At 38.3% G+C, this 13,342-nt stretch overlaps 1 protein-coding gene across 2 annotated transcripts in view; it reads left to right on the top strand.

The window, feature by feature from the left end:
- The window catches only part of SHROOM2 (shroom family member 2), a 123,115-nt gene that overhangs the window by 40,587 nt on the left and 69,186 nt on the right, over window positions 1-13,342 (top strand). For both annotated transcript variants that reach the window (XM_027639168.1, XM_027639177.1), the window contains exon 2: window positions 7,836-7,987. In XM_027639168.1, coding sequence (XP_027494969.1) covers window positions 7,836-7,987 — 152 coding nt within the window. The remainder of the gene's footprint in view (window positions 1-7,835; window positions 7,988-13,342) is intronic.

Genomic DNA, 13,342 nt, shown 5'->3' with positions numbered 1-13,342 from the left:
ATATAATCATCCATAAGTAAACTTGGACAAGTAAATATGTATAATCCAACCCTTTCAAACTTCTCTGGTAGGAGGCTTGTTAGAATAAGTAAACTGCATATAGAGAAAAAATTCTCTTTTGGCTTTCTGACCATTTCTTTTCATAGTACTATTATGTGCAGCACTATTATGTGCTCCATTCTTATACTGATTATTTTGTCATTTTGAAAAAAAAAAAAAGATAGGAAGATATGTTTAAGAACAGTGTAAGATATCTGTGACCTGAAATGGGTTCCTCTGGGTTGGATGCCTTTAGTTTCTGTAAAATGCAAACCCAAACTCATGGCTGAAAGTAAACAGGAATTATTTCTTGGTGATTTTTGAATAAGTAGTATACAGCTTGTCTGAATTCTAAACAGCAGTAGGGAGGTGTCTAAATGTTGATCAAATGCTAGGAAAAAAAGCTATGCTTTGCAAGTGTTATGTTGGTGTGAGGGAGGAGTAGGACTGGAGTTCTTCAGGTTCAGGATCAGCACCACCAGCAGGCTTCTGCCACTGCCCCTGCTTCCAGTATCTCTGTCTTTTCCACCCTTGTCTTAGCCTTATTCTCCTAGTAAGCTGGGTCTGTTTGACTTTGCTCTGGCCTTGCCAGCTTAGGGTTGTCAGGACTGTAAGAGCTAGGCAGCTTCCCTGGTGAACTTGTGCTTTCCTGCAGGGGCTCTTGTATAGAAAGATCTCCAAAGATTGTACATGTTTAGTTGCTTGGTGGAGATGTAATATGTGTAGGCATGCTGCTGTGGGTTATGTGGAAATATTATTTAGAAGCTGTAAAATGTGTCTAGCAAACCTTAGGTACTAATGGCAAAAAAACCAGCCAAGTTCTTGACACTCAGCAACCGCATCTTTTTTTATTTTTTGATACATTATTTTACATACTCTATTATTTTACATGCTCTATGCTTTCAAAGCATCAAGGGTTTTTTGGTTTTTTGGAGGGTTTTTAAAGGATTTTTAGAATTTATTTATTTCTAGTAGAAGTGTTCAGCAGTGATGAAAAGTTTCCAACTTCTGTTGCTGAAACAATGGAATCACTTTGAAAAAAACCTTTAAAAATAAACATCTGTTGTTCAGTTTTTAAAACCTACAAATCTACATGAGGTCTCTCTTCCTGATACTTTTCATCTGGAAATTGTTATCATTAGTTTCTTGGGGAAAAGCTTCATTAAATTTTTAACTTTTGAATACTTTAATTGGTCTTCAATGTGCAGAGCTCATAACAACCCTGTGATTTAAAGAATCAGATATAATAACAGTATCCTCTGTAGAAATAGTAACTGATAATTTATAATTGGAAAGATTTTCTCACAGGCTTATAGTAGGTATTGTTTTGAATGTAGGTTGAAATAAAGTATTCATCAGTTTATGTGTGAATTTTTAAAAAGGGAAATAGTGGATATTTTACCATAACTTCTTAAACACTTCTGGTTTGAGGACCTCTGAAGTTGTGTTTCAGTCTGGAGTCAATTTTTACAGCTGTAATAAATCCCTCTCAAAAATTGCCTGTTCCAAGGGAAGTGACAGCACACCCTTAATCAAAGCAGTGGTGTGGACACCATTACAAAAATTGAATAAATACTTAAAGAACTGTACCAACGGTTATCTTTTCAAAATATGAAGCTTTCTTTAAAACAAAGAGACAATAAATAAAGAAAAAGATTTCTGGGCAAATATGCAAATGTTTAAATGCACCAAATAAAGAGCAATTAGAAAGGGCTGTGATAGCCTGTGTCCTGTTACTGAACTCTACCCTTTAAAAAAATGTTTCCATTTTGATTTTTAAGAATCACTCGTTGACAGAAGGCAGGGCTCCCCGCCAGCTCGAGATCTGTGCAACACAATGGTGGACACTTCAAAAGAGCAGCCAGACCAGGGAGATTTCTCAGCCTGTTCAGTGGTTCTGTGACAGTGACCATGAGCCACTGCCCTTGGGTAGGGAAGAAAGAAACTGCCATTAGGGAAATACATGGCTCTGGACTAAACATTCCTAAAATTTGGTGCTGTTTGCTGTAATGTTTAAGGATAATTTTGGGAATAACAAGTATTGACAATGGCTGGTGGGGTGTGAAATTATGATACAAATGCAAAAGGGAAGTTCTGACTTCTGTGCTAACTTAGAGTGTCACCAAATGCAGCAGACACCTATCTGCATGATCAAAGTGCAGCAACTGCCAAGTTAATAGTATTGGATAGTATTGCACAGGCCCAGATTTTGCAAGTTGGTAGCACATCATTAAGCTTTCTTTGCTTTATATGGTGTTCCTTAAAGCTCATGTTGGGTGGTTAATGCTGGTTATCTAACCTGCAGTCTATGGAGAGATGTGGTTTGGGTTTACAGGTACCCTCCAGTAATGTGAGGGGTTTTGTGGAATTCCTTGCTTTGTTGCAGACATCCTGCATTGGTTTGGGCCTTGTTCCCACATATGCCTCTGAGCCCATCTATAAAAGGGGGCTGGGGTTTGTTCCCTGCCAGGTGTCCTTCCAACAATCTCTTTCAATGTCCAAGTATTAAATCAGAGTGGGAGAGAAAAGATGTGTCGGAACGTAAAATCAAGTGCATTAGCCTTGCCCAGCTTCTAGTGTATGCATGCCTGTGAGTGATGCCTTACATACACACATCCATTGTCTTTGGACCAGTTTGGTCCTGTGGGAGTTTGTACCCCTGTTTTATTCTGCCTCAGTTTGAGCCATGAGTCTTGCTGGTGAATGCAGCCCTCGCCACTAAAGACTGCATTTGCAGAATGTATAGCTGGAGTTAAGTCAGTTCTGTTACTTTTCTATTGATTCCTCAAAGTTACACAAATGCCAGGGTTGAACTACAGAGGTTTTTCTGCTTTATTTAACTCTGCAAATCAAAATAATTAACATTTCCTACGTTTTATTTGTTCTGAACATCTCATACAAAGATTGTTAGGTTTTTGGAAAAAAGTCTATATTAGATGCTCATAAGATAAACAACCACAGAATAATTTCTTGGCTGTACAAGAAGTGAATTATGATAAAACAGTTTATCACAGCTGATAGCAGAGTGCTGATAAATGGCACTGTTTTTTCCTGTGTTTGTCTCTGGGTTTGGGTTTCCATCCCGTCTCCCACCCTGTCGAAAGAGAGCATGGACAAGAAACTGTCCTCTTTGTAAACAAAACTAGATCGCTCGTGTGACACGGCATTTCCCCAACCTGTCTCCTACTTGTTTATACAGGTGTCTATAGAGGAATGTGGGTATTTTAAGTAAAGCATCAGACTTGATAAACACAGAAGTGAAGGGGTCATGTTCTAGAATTGGTGCTCCCCATCAACACCACAGCAATGCAAAGCTGCAGATATAGGCCTTTATTTTCCCCTTTTTGTTTATTACCAACAGTGGGAATACAGACTTGTGTCCTTTGAATGTGTTTGTGTATTTAGCTGTTAGGCTTTTTCTCCATGGCTCGGCTATTCTCCCATTTCAAGGCTCTCTCCTTTTTACAGGAAGAATTTCACATACCAGATTTACATGTGTGTTGTTTTTTCCATTTTTTTTTTTTTTAAATCCTATTACCTACATCTTGAATCAGTGTTTATTCCTGTTTTGTAGATATATTTTATAAGCAAAAATAAATTTGGGAAGATGTGACAATTAATGTAGATACAGTTGTGATGGCAAAGTCTGCAGTCACAATCCTCCCTGAAGCACAGATCCCAAAGTTTGCTTTTGTCCTTGGCTATAGAGAGGTCATCAGGGACAGGAGGGTGAGAGCTGGAGACTCTAAGCAGATGCTTTTCGTCAACAAACATCCTTTTCATCTCCTTTTGAAAACACTTTTTTTTGGTAGCATACCAACATCACAGCTAAGGATAGGAAGTCATCATGTTTACTCTTGTTAATTTAGCATAGTAAGAGCGGTATGATTTTTTAGCACATAACAAAAACATGGTTTGAGGGCGTTTCTAGAACTCTTACTCATCCAAGATAGGCAATGTAAGATGTCTTTTGAAGGCTTATGTCTGTGATTTGTAAGAAAATAAGGTGTTGATTTTTTTTTTCTTCTGTGTGTCTTTTTTTTCCTACTATTGCTGTAAAAATCTTGAGATGTGTGTGCTACAGGCTTTCAGTTTCTGCAAGTACTCCAGACTGAGCAGAAGTGTTGTTGAGGATTACGTCCTGTCGTATCTGTCAGCTGACAGTGACTGAGGTAGATCTCTTTGTGTTGACTGTTCTTGAAAGATTTCATTTTAAAACCTCCCTTTGCATTTTCAAGGCTTTATTTTCAGCTATTGACCTAGTTTTTCTGGACAACTGAAATTCAAAAAGAAATGGATGTTAGATAGATAAGAAATACAGACTTCAGTCTTAAAAGTTGAGCTTAAATCCTGAACACAGCATAGCATAGCTGACTGAAGATGGTAAGTAAAATACATTCAAGGTTGAGGTGTGAAAAATAGTGACATTGTCAAGTATATTCACTAGTTCTAAAATATTTATGGTTTTTATTGGTATTTACACTTCTAGTTAAGGACTGATGAGATAGAAAGCTACTAAATGGGTAAATAAATAAAGACAAATATTAAAACTAGTAAACAGAAGGAGAGAAAACCTGGAGAATTGCACTGTCCAAGTTTGCACAAAGAGTTAGTATGGCAATATTTTTTTAAGAGGTCTTTTCCTCATGGGTTTTTCTGGCTGTGTTTCTTTGTATGTGTGCAAAGCCTAATGCTTTTAGTTGTTATGACTAAAGGAAGGACTCCTAGTGTAACAGAAGAAATTGTATTTTTCCTGCCTAACTTTCCCATTTCCACTTTAAAGTGCATTGTCAAGTGGAATCATATTTGGGGATCTAAGTATGAAAGGTTCATGTTTAAATTATTCAGCTTGGGAAGACTTCTACTGTGTAGTTTTTATTCTCCCTAGCTGCAGGTGATCTGAAGACAAGGCTTTAAAGCCACTTCTAGTTTTCATGAGGATGGCTTCAGCTTTGTGTTTGGGTTTTGATTTTTTAAAATACTTTTTTGAGAGTTTTTTGATCAATGTTGTTTTGGACAGCCAGAGTCTCTTTGGAAAGCTTGCACTTTGTGGAATGTGTAGTTTCCCTGCTGAAATTAAAACTCAGAGGGGGTAACTGAATACTCCCTGCCGTCAGTGCATTGCCAGCCTGAAGAAAAAACAAACATACTCACTGAGAACAATGAACATTCCTTGAAACTCTAGGAGACAGATTTTTGCCCCCCCCCCTCCTTTTTTTTTATACAGACAAGAAAAAGACCCTGTTGTGGTGTTTTGGGCCCAGGTGGCAGGGCCCAGGAGCTTCTCACCCTTGTCATCATGTTTGGGTGCCTTGCTTGGGGCATAAAGGCTGCAACTGGTTGACATTTATATTTGGAGTTTAAAGTGTGTCCTCCTACAAGATCCTTTCCCTCTCTGCTCCCCGCCTCCCCCATGACCTTCTCCCTACAATTTAGCTGATTTAACTCTGACTTTCATTAATGTTTTTTGCACTGCTTTGCTAACCTACTGGGCTTCAGACATGTGAGTTCCAGGCTGTTCTCTGGTTTTGCTCTGCTTGACTCCAGAGTCCCCTCATATGGCAGACACTCTGTACTTGACATGTCTGAACTGAAATCTTTCCTTACATATAAGCAATTTCCACTGCTACTCCCTTGTTTTTAACTTTACTGAAGATTTGCAGAGATAACTTGGTATTCTGGTAAATTCTTGGTGTTCAGAGGATACGTGAAGAGGTCAGAGGACAGGTCATAACTTGAAAACTAGATGTATGGGGATGTAGAAACTTACTCTGTCTTTAATTATCTGTGGGTTTTTTAAGATAAGTTCTGAAAGTAAAGTTGCTTGATTAGTATTAATAATGAGTGTTTTAGAATGGGATATAAGACTAAGCATTTTTCATGGCATTCTTTTTGGCTTAGATTTACAGGCCCAAAGATTTTTAAGAACGTCTATCATAAAATTACATGAAGAGAGCTTTTATGTGCCTACACTGAGATTGAGTGCTATATGAGATCATCCTGAAGTACTTTCATCAAGAGATATTGCTTTTTTTATTAGCTTATTTAAATTATATTTTTGTAGCTGGACTGTTCCTAAAACCTGTACTGTGAGCTTCAGAATTCATGAAGGTTAGGATTCCTGTGGATTTATCTCATTGCTGATTGACTTTGGTGCCTCAGAAGATGGCAGTTCTTTATGAAGCTTTCTGCAGTTTGGGTGATTACCAGGAATTACCCTTTGTAGGTTTGCTGACATTTAATAATGGGGGACTTGGAGATACTGTAGTCAATGCAAAATATAATGGAGACAGAAATGAAAGTCTTTGCTTTGAAGACAAAGTGTCAAATGTACAAGAAGATGTACATATGGATTATGAGCAAGTGAGGGAGGAATAAAATTAAATGCATAGATCATGAGACCAAGCAACTCAGAAGCCAGAGGCTGCATTGACAGCAGAGGAGATGGGAAGAAACTGAGAAAGCCAAGGGACTGAATTGCAAAGTGTTCAACACTTACAGTCCACCACTGAACCATGTCCATAAGTGCCACTTCTTTTAAAGGGATGGTCCCCAAACACCCAATGAAGGATAGAGATTCTCCTTAGCCCTCCTTTGGTTGCTAATGTATTTATGGAAATATTTCTTTATTGCCTTTTGCAGCAGTAGCAAGATTAATTTCTTAGTTGGACTTTGGGTCTTCTAATTTGCTCCCTGCAAAACCTCACAACATTCTTGTAATCCTGGTTTGAAATCTGCTCAGACTGTTGGTACTTGTTAATCTGTCTGTTCAAGCTTTTGAGATTTGTTTTAAATTTTAAAAATGGGTAACTTCTTGCAGTGTGGGGTTTTTTAACTTCATTGGGGTGGGAATTGCAAAAGCCTAAATCTTTAATTTATCTTGTATGTGTTTTGTCCCATGTTATGAACAGTTGTGTAAAAATTCAATGCATGCAAGAGATGCCTGTGGCAGCAAAATAATCTTCCAATGAATTTCCCTTACTATCACTGTTTTTCAGCAGTGTGACATCATGTTTTTCTTGGATCTCAGACCAATCATCTCTTCTTCTAGTCAGACCTGTTAAATAGCTTTATGGATTTTAAATTCTCAGATGTTTTCCTAAATGTTTATGTTCCTGATGAAAATACTTTTGTTTTCCTGACCAGCTTGTTAAGCAGTATTTTGAGGTTTCATTGCATTGCCAGATTTTTGGAGTTGGCTGTGTGGTAAATGTTATCGACTATGTGGTTAATATTATTGACTGTCTTCTCTAGAAAACCAGATTTTAAAATGCCTGCCCAAAGCTCTATTTGCAAGTATGATTACATGTTCAGTATTGAACAGACGTCAAGATCACAGATGCTTTTCACAGAATGGGTCAGATTGGAAGGGACCACAGTGGGTCATCTGGTCCAACGTCTCTTCTCAAGCAGGGTCATCCCAGAGCACATTGCACAGGATTGTGTCCAGACAGTTCTTGAATATCTCCAATGAACGGATACTTCACAACCTCTCTGGGCAATCTGTTCAGTGCTCAGTTGCACACACAGCAAAGTTCTTTGTTGTATTCCCAAATTTTTCTCAAGCTTTCTAGTTTTATCAGAAGGTTTTCAATCTTTTATTTCTTTCCTATCCTAATTGTCTCTGTATCATTACTATTTCTTTACAGTGTTTTTTAATGTACCTTCTTAATTACACTAAGCACTTAAAAACTGTATTAATTTTTGTTGAAGCCAGTATTGAGAACTCATAATCTTAAAGGTGGGGCTGTGCAACCTCAATAATTCTACCATTTGATACATGCTTTTTTTTCCAGATAGAAGATGGGAGCAAGGCTGCAGCTGTGGACAAGTTACTAGCTGGGGATGAAATTGTTGGCATCAATGATGTGGGCCTCTCTGGCTTCCGACAAGAAGCAATCTGTCTGGTGAAAGGTTCACACAAGACGCTGAAGCTGGTAGTAAAAAGGTAAGCTTGTGTCCTTCAGCTGGAAAACCAAATGTGCTTCAGGCTATAAGCTACTCGGCAACTACACTTGCCAAGATTTGGCAAGTTAATGGCTTTCATCCAGTGTTGTTAATGTACATATTGTGTGGTGTTACCTCCTCCTTAAACACAGACCCTTTATGGAAGAAGAGGCAGCCTCCTGATCAGAGCAAAAACCGAGACAATGTGTTCTGTGAATACTGTTGTGATATGATGAGTCAGGACACTGCTCCTTTCTGTCCTCCTGAAGTGCAGTGCCCAGAGCAGGCTGTCAGCTTCGCTTCCCTGCCTTTGGTGTGCGGACATGGACAGTGCTCTTCAGTGCATGTGCTGTGCAGGCCAGTTGCGCTGTGAGGAGCGGGTTACACAGGGAGCTTTTGGAAAAGCATTTTCCCACTCCGTGAGAATATTTGAGGTCTCAAGCAGTTCTTGAGTGGTTTGCGTAAAGAGTACTTTCAGTTAGTTTTTAATGAAGGGGAAAAAGTGAAACAGTTTATCAAAATAGAACACATTTTTGGTGTGGAAATTTTTTGTTTTGTAATTTTGACTTGTGACTTTTAAGTTCACGCTATTTTTACTAATTTGAGTTAAAAATAATTTTCATAAAAATATTTTTGACAGAAATGAGCTGATATTAAAGTAAGTTAAGTCTTGTAATTCCTGAAAAGAATTCAAACCAGGAAATCTGAAGAACAAGATATTTCTCAATAATTTCCTACTCTGATGAATCAGAGTAATTTTCTAATTAATTACTTTTATCAAATTATACCAGCCAGTCTTTTGTGTAAGAATTTTGGGGGTCTGTTAGAATAAAAAAAAAATTTGACACAGCACAGAAAATGCTGAGAGTTTGGATTTGGTAGGTATGATGATCCAGTCCATGAAGATAATGACTGTTTGAGGCTGTCTTAAATTCCATTTCTTTTGAAATAGAATGATAGGTAAGAGAGGTACAAAAGCGTGCTTTTCACCTTTGGTTTTAGAAGGTGTTTTTGATAGAAGGAATTATGGGAACCTGAATCTCTTTCACAGCTGATAGTTTATATCCTCAACAATAGCTAATTCCGGAAGCTCTCACCAAATTTTCATAGCGCTGAAGTTAAAAAATGCAAAATAAAATATATTCACAACTGCCATAAATCATTCAGCAGTTCCAACTTGCGCTGGCTATTCCAGTAAAAGCACTTTTGTTAGCAGAGGTTACATCAGCTGTTTCTGTCACAGAAAGGGAGAAATTCAGGCTTTAGAAGTTTTATAGACATTGAAGAATCTGCCAAGACAGCAAGTCTTAATTACTAGGAAAAGCTTCAGACCAACAGAAAGATTCCCTCTCTCTTGGTTCTTTTCAGTTTTATGACAGTAATCTGCTGAGAATCTGTAAATTCTGATCTATCTTTGCAAATGGCAGAAAGTTTGATGCAGAAATACCCTCATACAAGACTATGTCATTCTCATTCACTTGTACTTCACTTCATGTATATGATTTTGGAGAACTTTTATACAGATAATCAAGCACTGATTTGTTCCTGGGGATTTGTAGCCATTTTCTGCAGGCAGCAGAGCCCCATTGCTATGCGTGCCTGTGTGCAGTTTGGTGCAAAACTGATGGGTTTTCATCAGTCCTTTATTACCCCTCCCCTTTTTCCTTCCCTAGCACATGTGCAATGGGCAAAAGCAACCTAGCTGTTGTAGCCAAGAGTCTGAAACAGTGCTGTTGTTAGGGAAAACATTTTTGTCTTAAATTCATGAAGACTTCCATAGCTCCCAAAAGAGGCAAGAGCCTTTTAGGTCATTGACAAGCCTGCATAATATTAGATAAAATTTCATAAAACTTACTGAATGAAATTAGCTAGGGCTTTTGTCTGTGGTTTTTCAACTTTGCTCTTTCTCTTGGAAAGTTGCCTTAGGACATCAGTCCTTTGACGGTCAGAAACCTTTTAACATCCAGTCTCATTTTGTTCTCGGCCAGCTTGTTCTCAGGAACTGCTGTTGCCGTGCTGAAATAGCGTTTCTTTTCCTGTTGGAAGTTCAAATGATGCAAGTTTTTATAAAAGCCTTGTTGCATGCTTTCTTTCAGAAGTTATGGTTTGAACAACAGTATTAGTTTTGTTTTGTTTGCCCTAAATGTTAGGCTGAATTTTTATGAGTGCTTTAAACAGTCCTGTCTTTAAGCAAACCGGTTGTTTAGTCTTTGTGTGAGCACTCCTGCAGGTCTGAATTGAATTGGATCAGGGAACTGATCTGACTACAAAATTACTTGAGTTAGTAGGTTTTCAGCTGGATAGGACCACCACTTTTCAGAGTCAGTCTGCCTTTAAATCAATAGCAGCATCTTGAAATAGCTGCCTTGGCATTTTTGAACTATTGCAATCTTCTTCAGATCCACCCTTCCTGTTCCCTGGGGAGACTGGGGATAGTCCCAGAATTCCCTTTCATTGAGTTACATGTAAGATGAAGTATTGATCTGCAAGTCATCTCTTTGTCTTCTTGCCCTGCGTCCTTTGTTTAGCACTGTGATGCTTCTCTGTAGCATTGATTTAACATTCCCTGTGGGTGTCAGTGTGATAATCTGAGGCACAAAATAGGCAGAAGGTTTGAAGTTCAACCCAATTCTGAAGGCTATGGTAATCTTTGTTTTAATCATGTTTGTTCTTCTATCTGTGAGAGTTAGCTTGGGTAGCCAAGATCTAGATTCTATGTTTTTCCCCAGAGTTGCTTGTAATATCTATTTCTAGACTGATCCAGAAGTGAAAAGCAAACTTTTTAAATGCTATCATGATATGAAAAAAATTACTTGTTAACAAAATTCTTTTGGAAAATAGAGACTTTCCTTGCAATTAATGCTAGTATAATTCATCCAGAAAAATCACATTTTACTCATTACTGCTGAGAAACATGTCAGTGTGACATTTCTCCATACACGTCACTCCCTCAGTGCAGTAGTGTCACAACCTGATCATGTATTGATCTAATTATTTCTGTACCTGGAAAGCAGCAGGGCATGCTATTGTCACTTTAGAGGTCTAATGTACCTACAGTAAAGACCAAGGGAAAAAGTTTTAGTGAGAGTAATGTGTTTCATTCACAACAATTAACTTGTGTATGTGACAGAAGTTTCTCAAGGGACTTATGTTGTTCTGCAGTGGTAGCTGGCTTCCACAAAATTATTTTTACCTGCTATTTTTAAAGAATCCGATGCTTAACTTGCATAGGGAAAATAACACTGGTTTCTAAATAAAAGCGCCTGCAGTACCAAATGCTCAGCATGAATGTGTTGGCTACGTACTTGGTCATATTTTTTGGAAACATTGCACAGTTGTGGTCTACACCAAATCAGGACTGTGCGAGTGGTTCAACAACAAACATGATGTTTGAGTAGCTTATGTATGTTGAACAAGTGCAGTGTACTTTTAGTTTTGGATTAAAAGGGGACTCAGGAGGCTTCATGTTGTTTTCTCAAATGAGTATGTGGAAACAACACATCTTAATTGCATGCTAGTTCTTCTGTGTAGTACTGAGTAATTTCTTGAGTAGATTCCTTTCCTAGACAAATGGAAAGGAAACTGTGCTTAGGGCATTTCTTACAGGACTTGCATGTGATTTCTTTTGTTTGGAAAACATATGTCCATATCTATATGTATGTAAAATTGCTCTGAGTGTTGATACTGAATGTTGATGTTGAGGTGGTTGCTATATTCTGTGTGATTTAATTATTTTGCATGTACTTCTAACTTAAATTCCCTTGTACTTATTAAATACCATCCTCATTCCTTTGCACATGCTAGACATAAATGTATACCACAAATCCATAATAAGGATAATTTTTCACTATGCATTCATGAGACATATTAAACTGTTAAAAATTGGCACATAGGTGATGCTTTTGTGTGTGGTTTATTAATGTTACAGGGAGACTGGCATTATATGACCTTCAGGAGCCCACTAAGTTCTGTGGGTTGTCCTGTTGGCTGCTTGAGTTGATTGTTAGCAACAGTGGAAACAGCTGACCAAGGGAGGGAGTAGCCATGGACTTCTTTTCCTTAGACTCTGCTAGTGATGGGAAGCCGGACTTTCAGTTTAGCTTGAGCGACTCTGCAGGTACTGCCAATGCCTGAGAACCAGCTTTGGAGTTCTGGAGTTTGGTCGCATTGTCCGGACTGTCGGCACATGAGGACGCTTGTTGTCTTTTTTCTTTTCTATGGTAACATAAAGGCACAAAAACCAAATGCTAAAGTGCAAGCTCTTCTTGCAATGCTGATGAAGTCCCTTGTTAAAGGAGAGGAAAAGAGAGCAAGAGCAAACACATTTGCCATCAGAAGTGTAGTCTGAATACGGACATTACTGTGCAAAATCCTAACAAGGGAGGTGACTATCATGATACACGAACTATGAACACCTAGACATGGCAAGTTAGGGTTATCTTTATTTGCATGGCACTCCATGAAGACATCAACTGTTTAATTGAAGCACAGCAGAAGGAATTTTTAATGAATGTCCCGGGGGCTCCGAGGTTGTACAGTACTGTCTCAGACACCTGAGACCTGAGCAGAAATCCGGGAATAAAAATCTTGACAGTCATTTACAACATTCAGATAGGAGATCACTGAAATTTTGTTACATTCTGAGCGGAAACATGCTGAACACCACCAGTGACCTTTCTGTAAGGGGTTTTATGTAACTTAGCGAGGAGATCTAGTCTTACGTATTTATGACCTGTGGAGCAGCTAGCTGTGTACTTTGTGGCTGCCTGTGGCTGCGGGAATACTCTGTGAAACTTGACAATATCAATTTGTGAGATCGCTTGGGAAGTTGAGGAATTTTTTTTTTCTGTGCAACTACAAGATACAGATGGAGGAGTGTGAATTCTGTCTCTTACCTGTGTTTGGCCTTGATACTCCTAAGAAGTTTCATGCTTCTAGTATCAAAATGATACATGAAACAAGTATACATGTAATTTTGAAGATTTTAAACAAGTATTATTTTTGTCCATGGTTATGGTTAAGTATTGCTCAATAAACCAAATGCACATGTGGAAAACCACTGTTGAGTAGGAGTAAAATCTGTTTTGTCATTCAATTTGATTTCCTTGCTTCTGGAACCAGGGTTTGTTATGGCAAAACAAATAGCAGTAGTTTCTGTCTTGTTGTTCAGTAGCCATAATTTTCATTTTGTGGAGATTGACCTTGGCCTTAACTGACCAAGAACAGATTTTTTTTTAATGCCTATATTTTCAGCCAGACTTTGGAAATATGTGGGAAACTGCAGCAGGGCTTTCCAGAGCTGTATCTGCATACATGTACCATTGCTGTAAGAAGTGGGCAGGTGTGACAGCCCCTC

Source organism: Corapipo altera, unplaced genomic scaffold, assembly GCF_003945725.1.
Source record: "Corapipo altera isolate COAL_440 unplaced genomic scaffold, ASM394572v1 0, whole genome shotgun sequence".
NCBI classification, from domain to species: domain Eukaryota; kingdom Metazoa; phylum Chordata; class Aves; order Passeriformes; family Pipridae; genus Corapipo; species Corapipo altera.
This window is presented reverse-complemented; position numbering and strand designations above follow the sequence as displayed.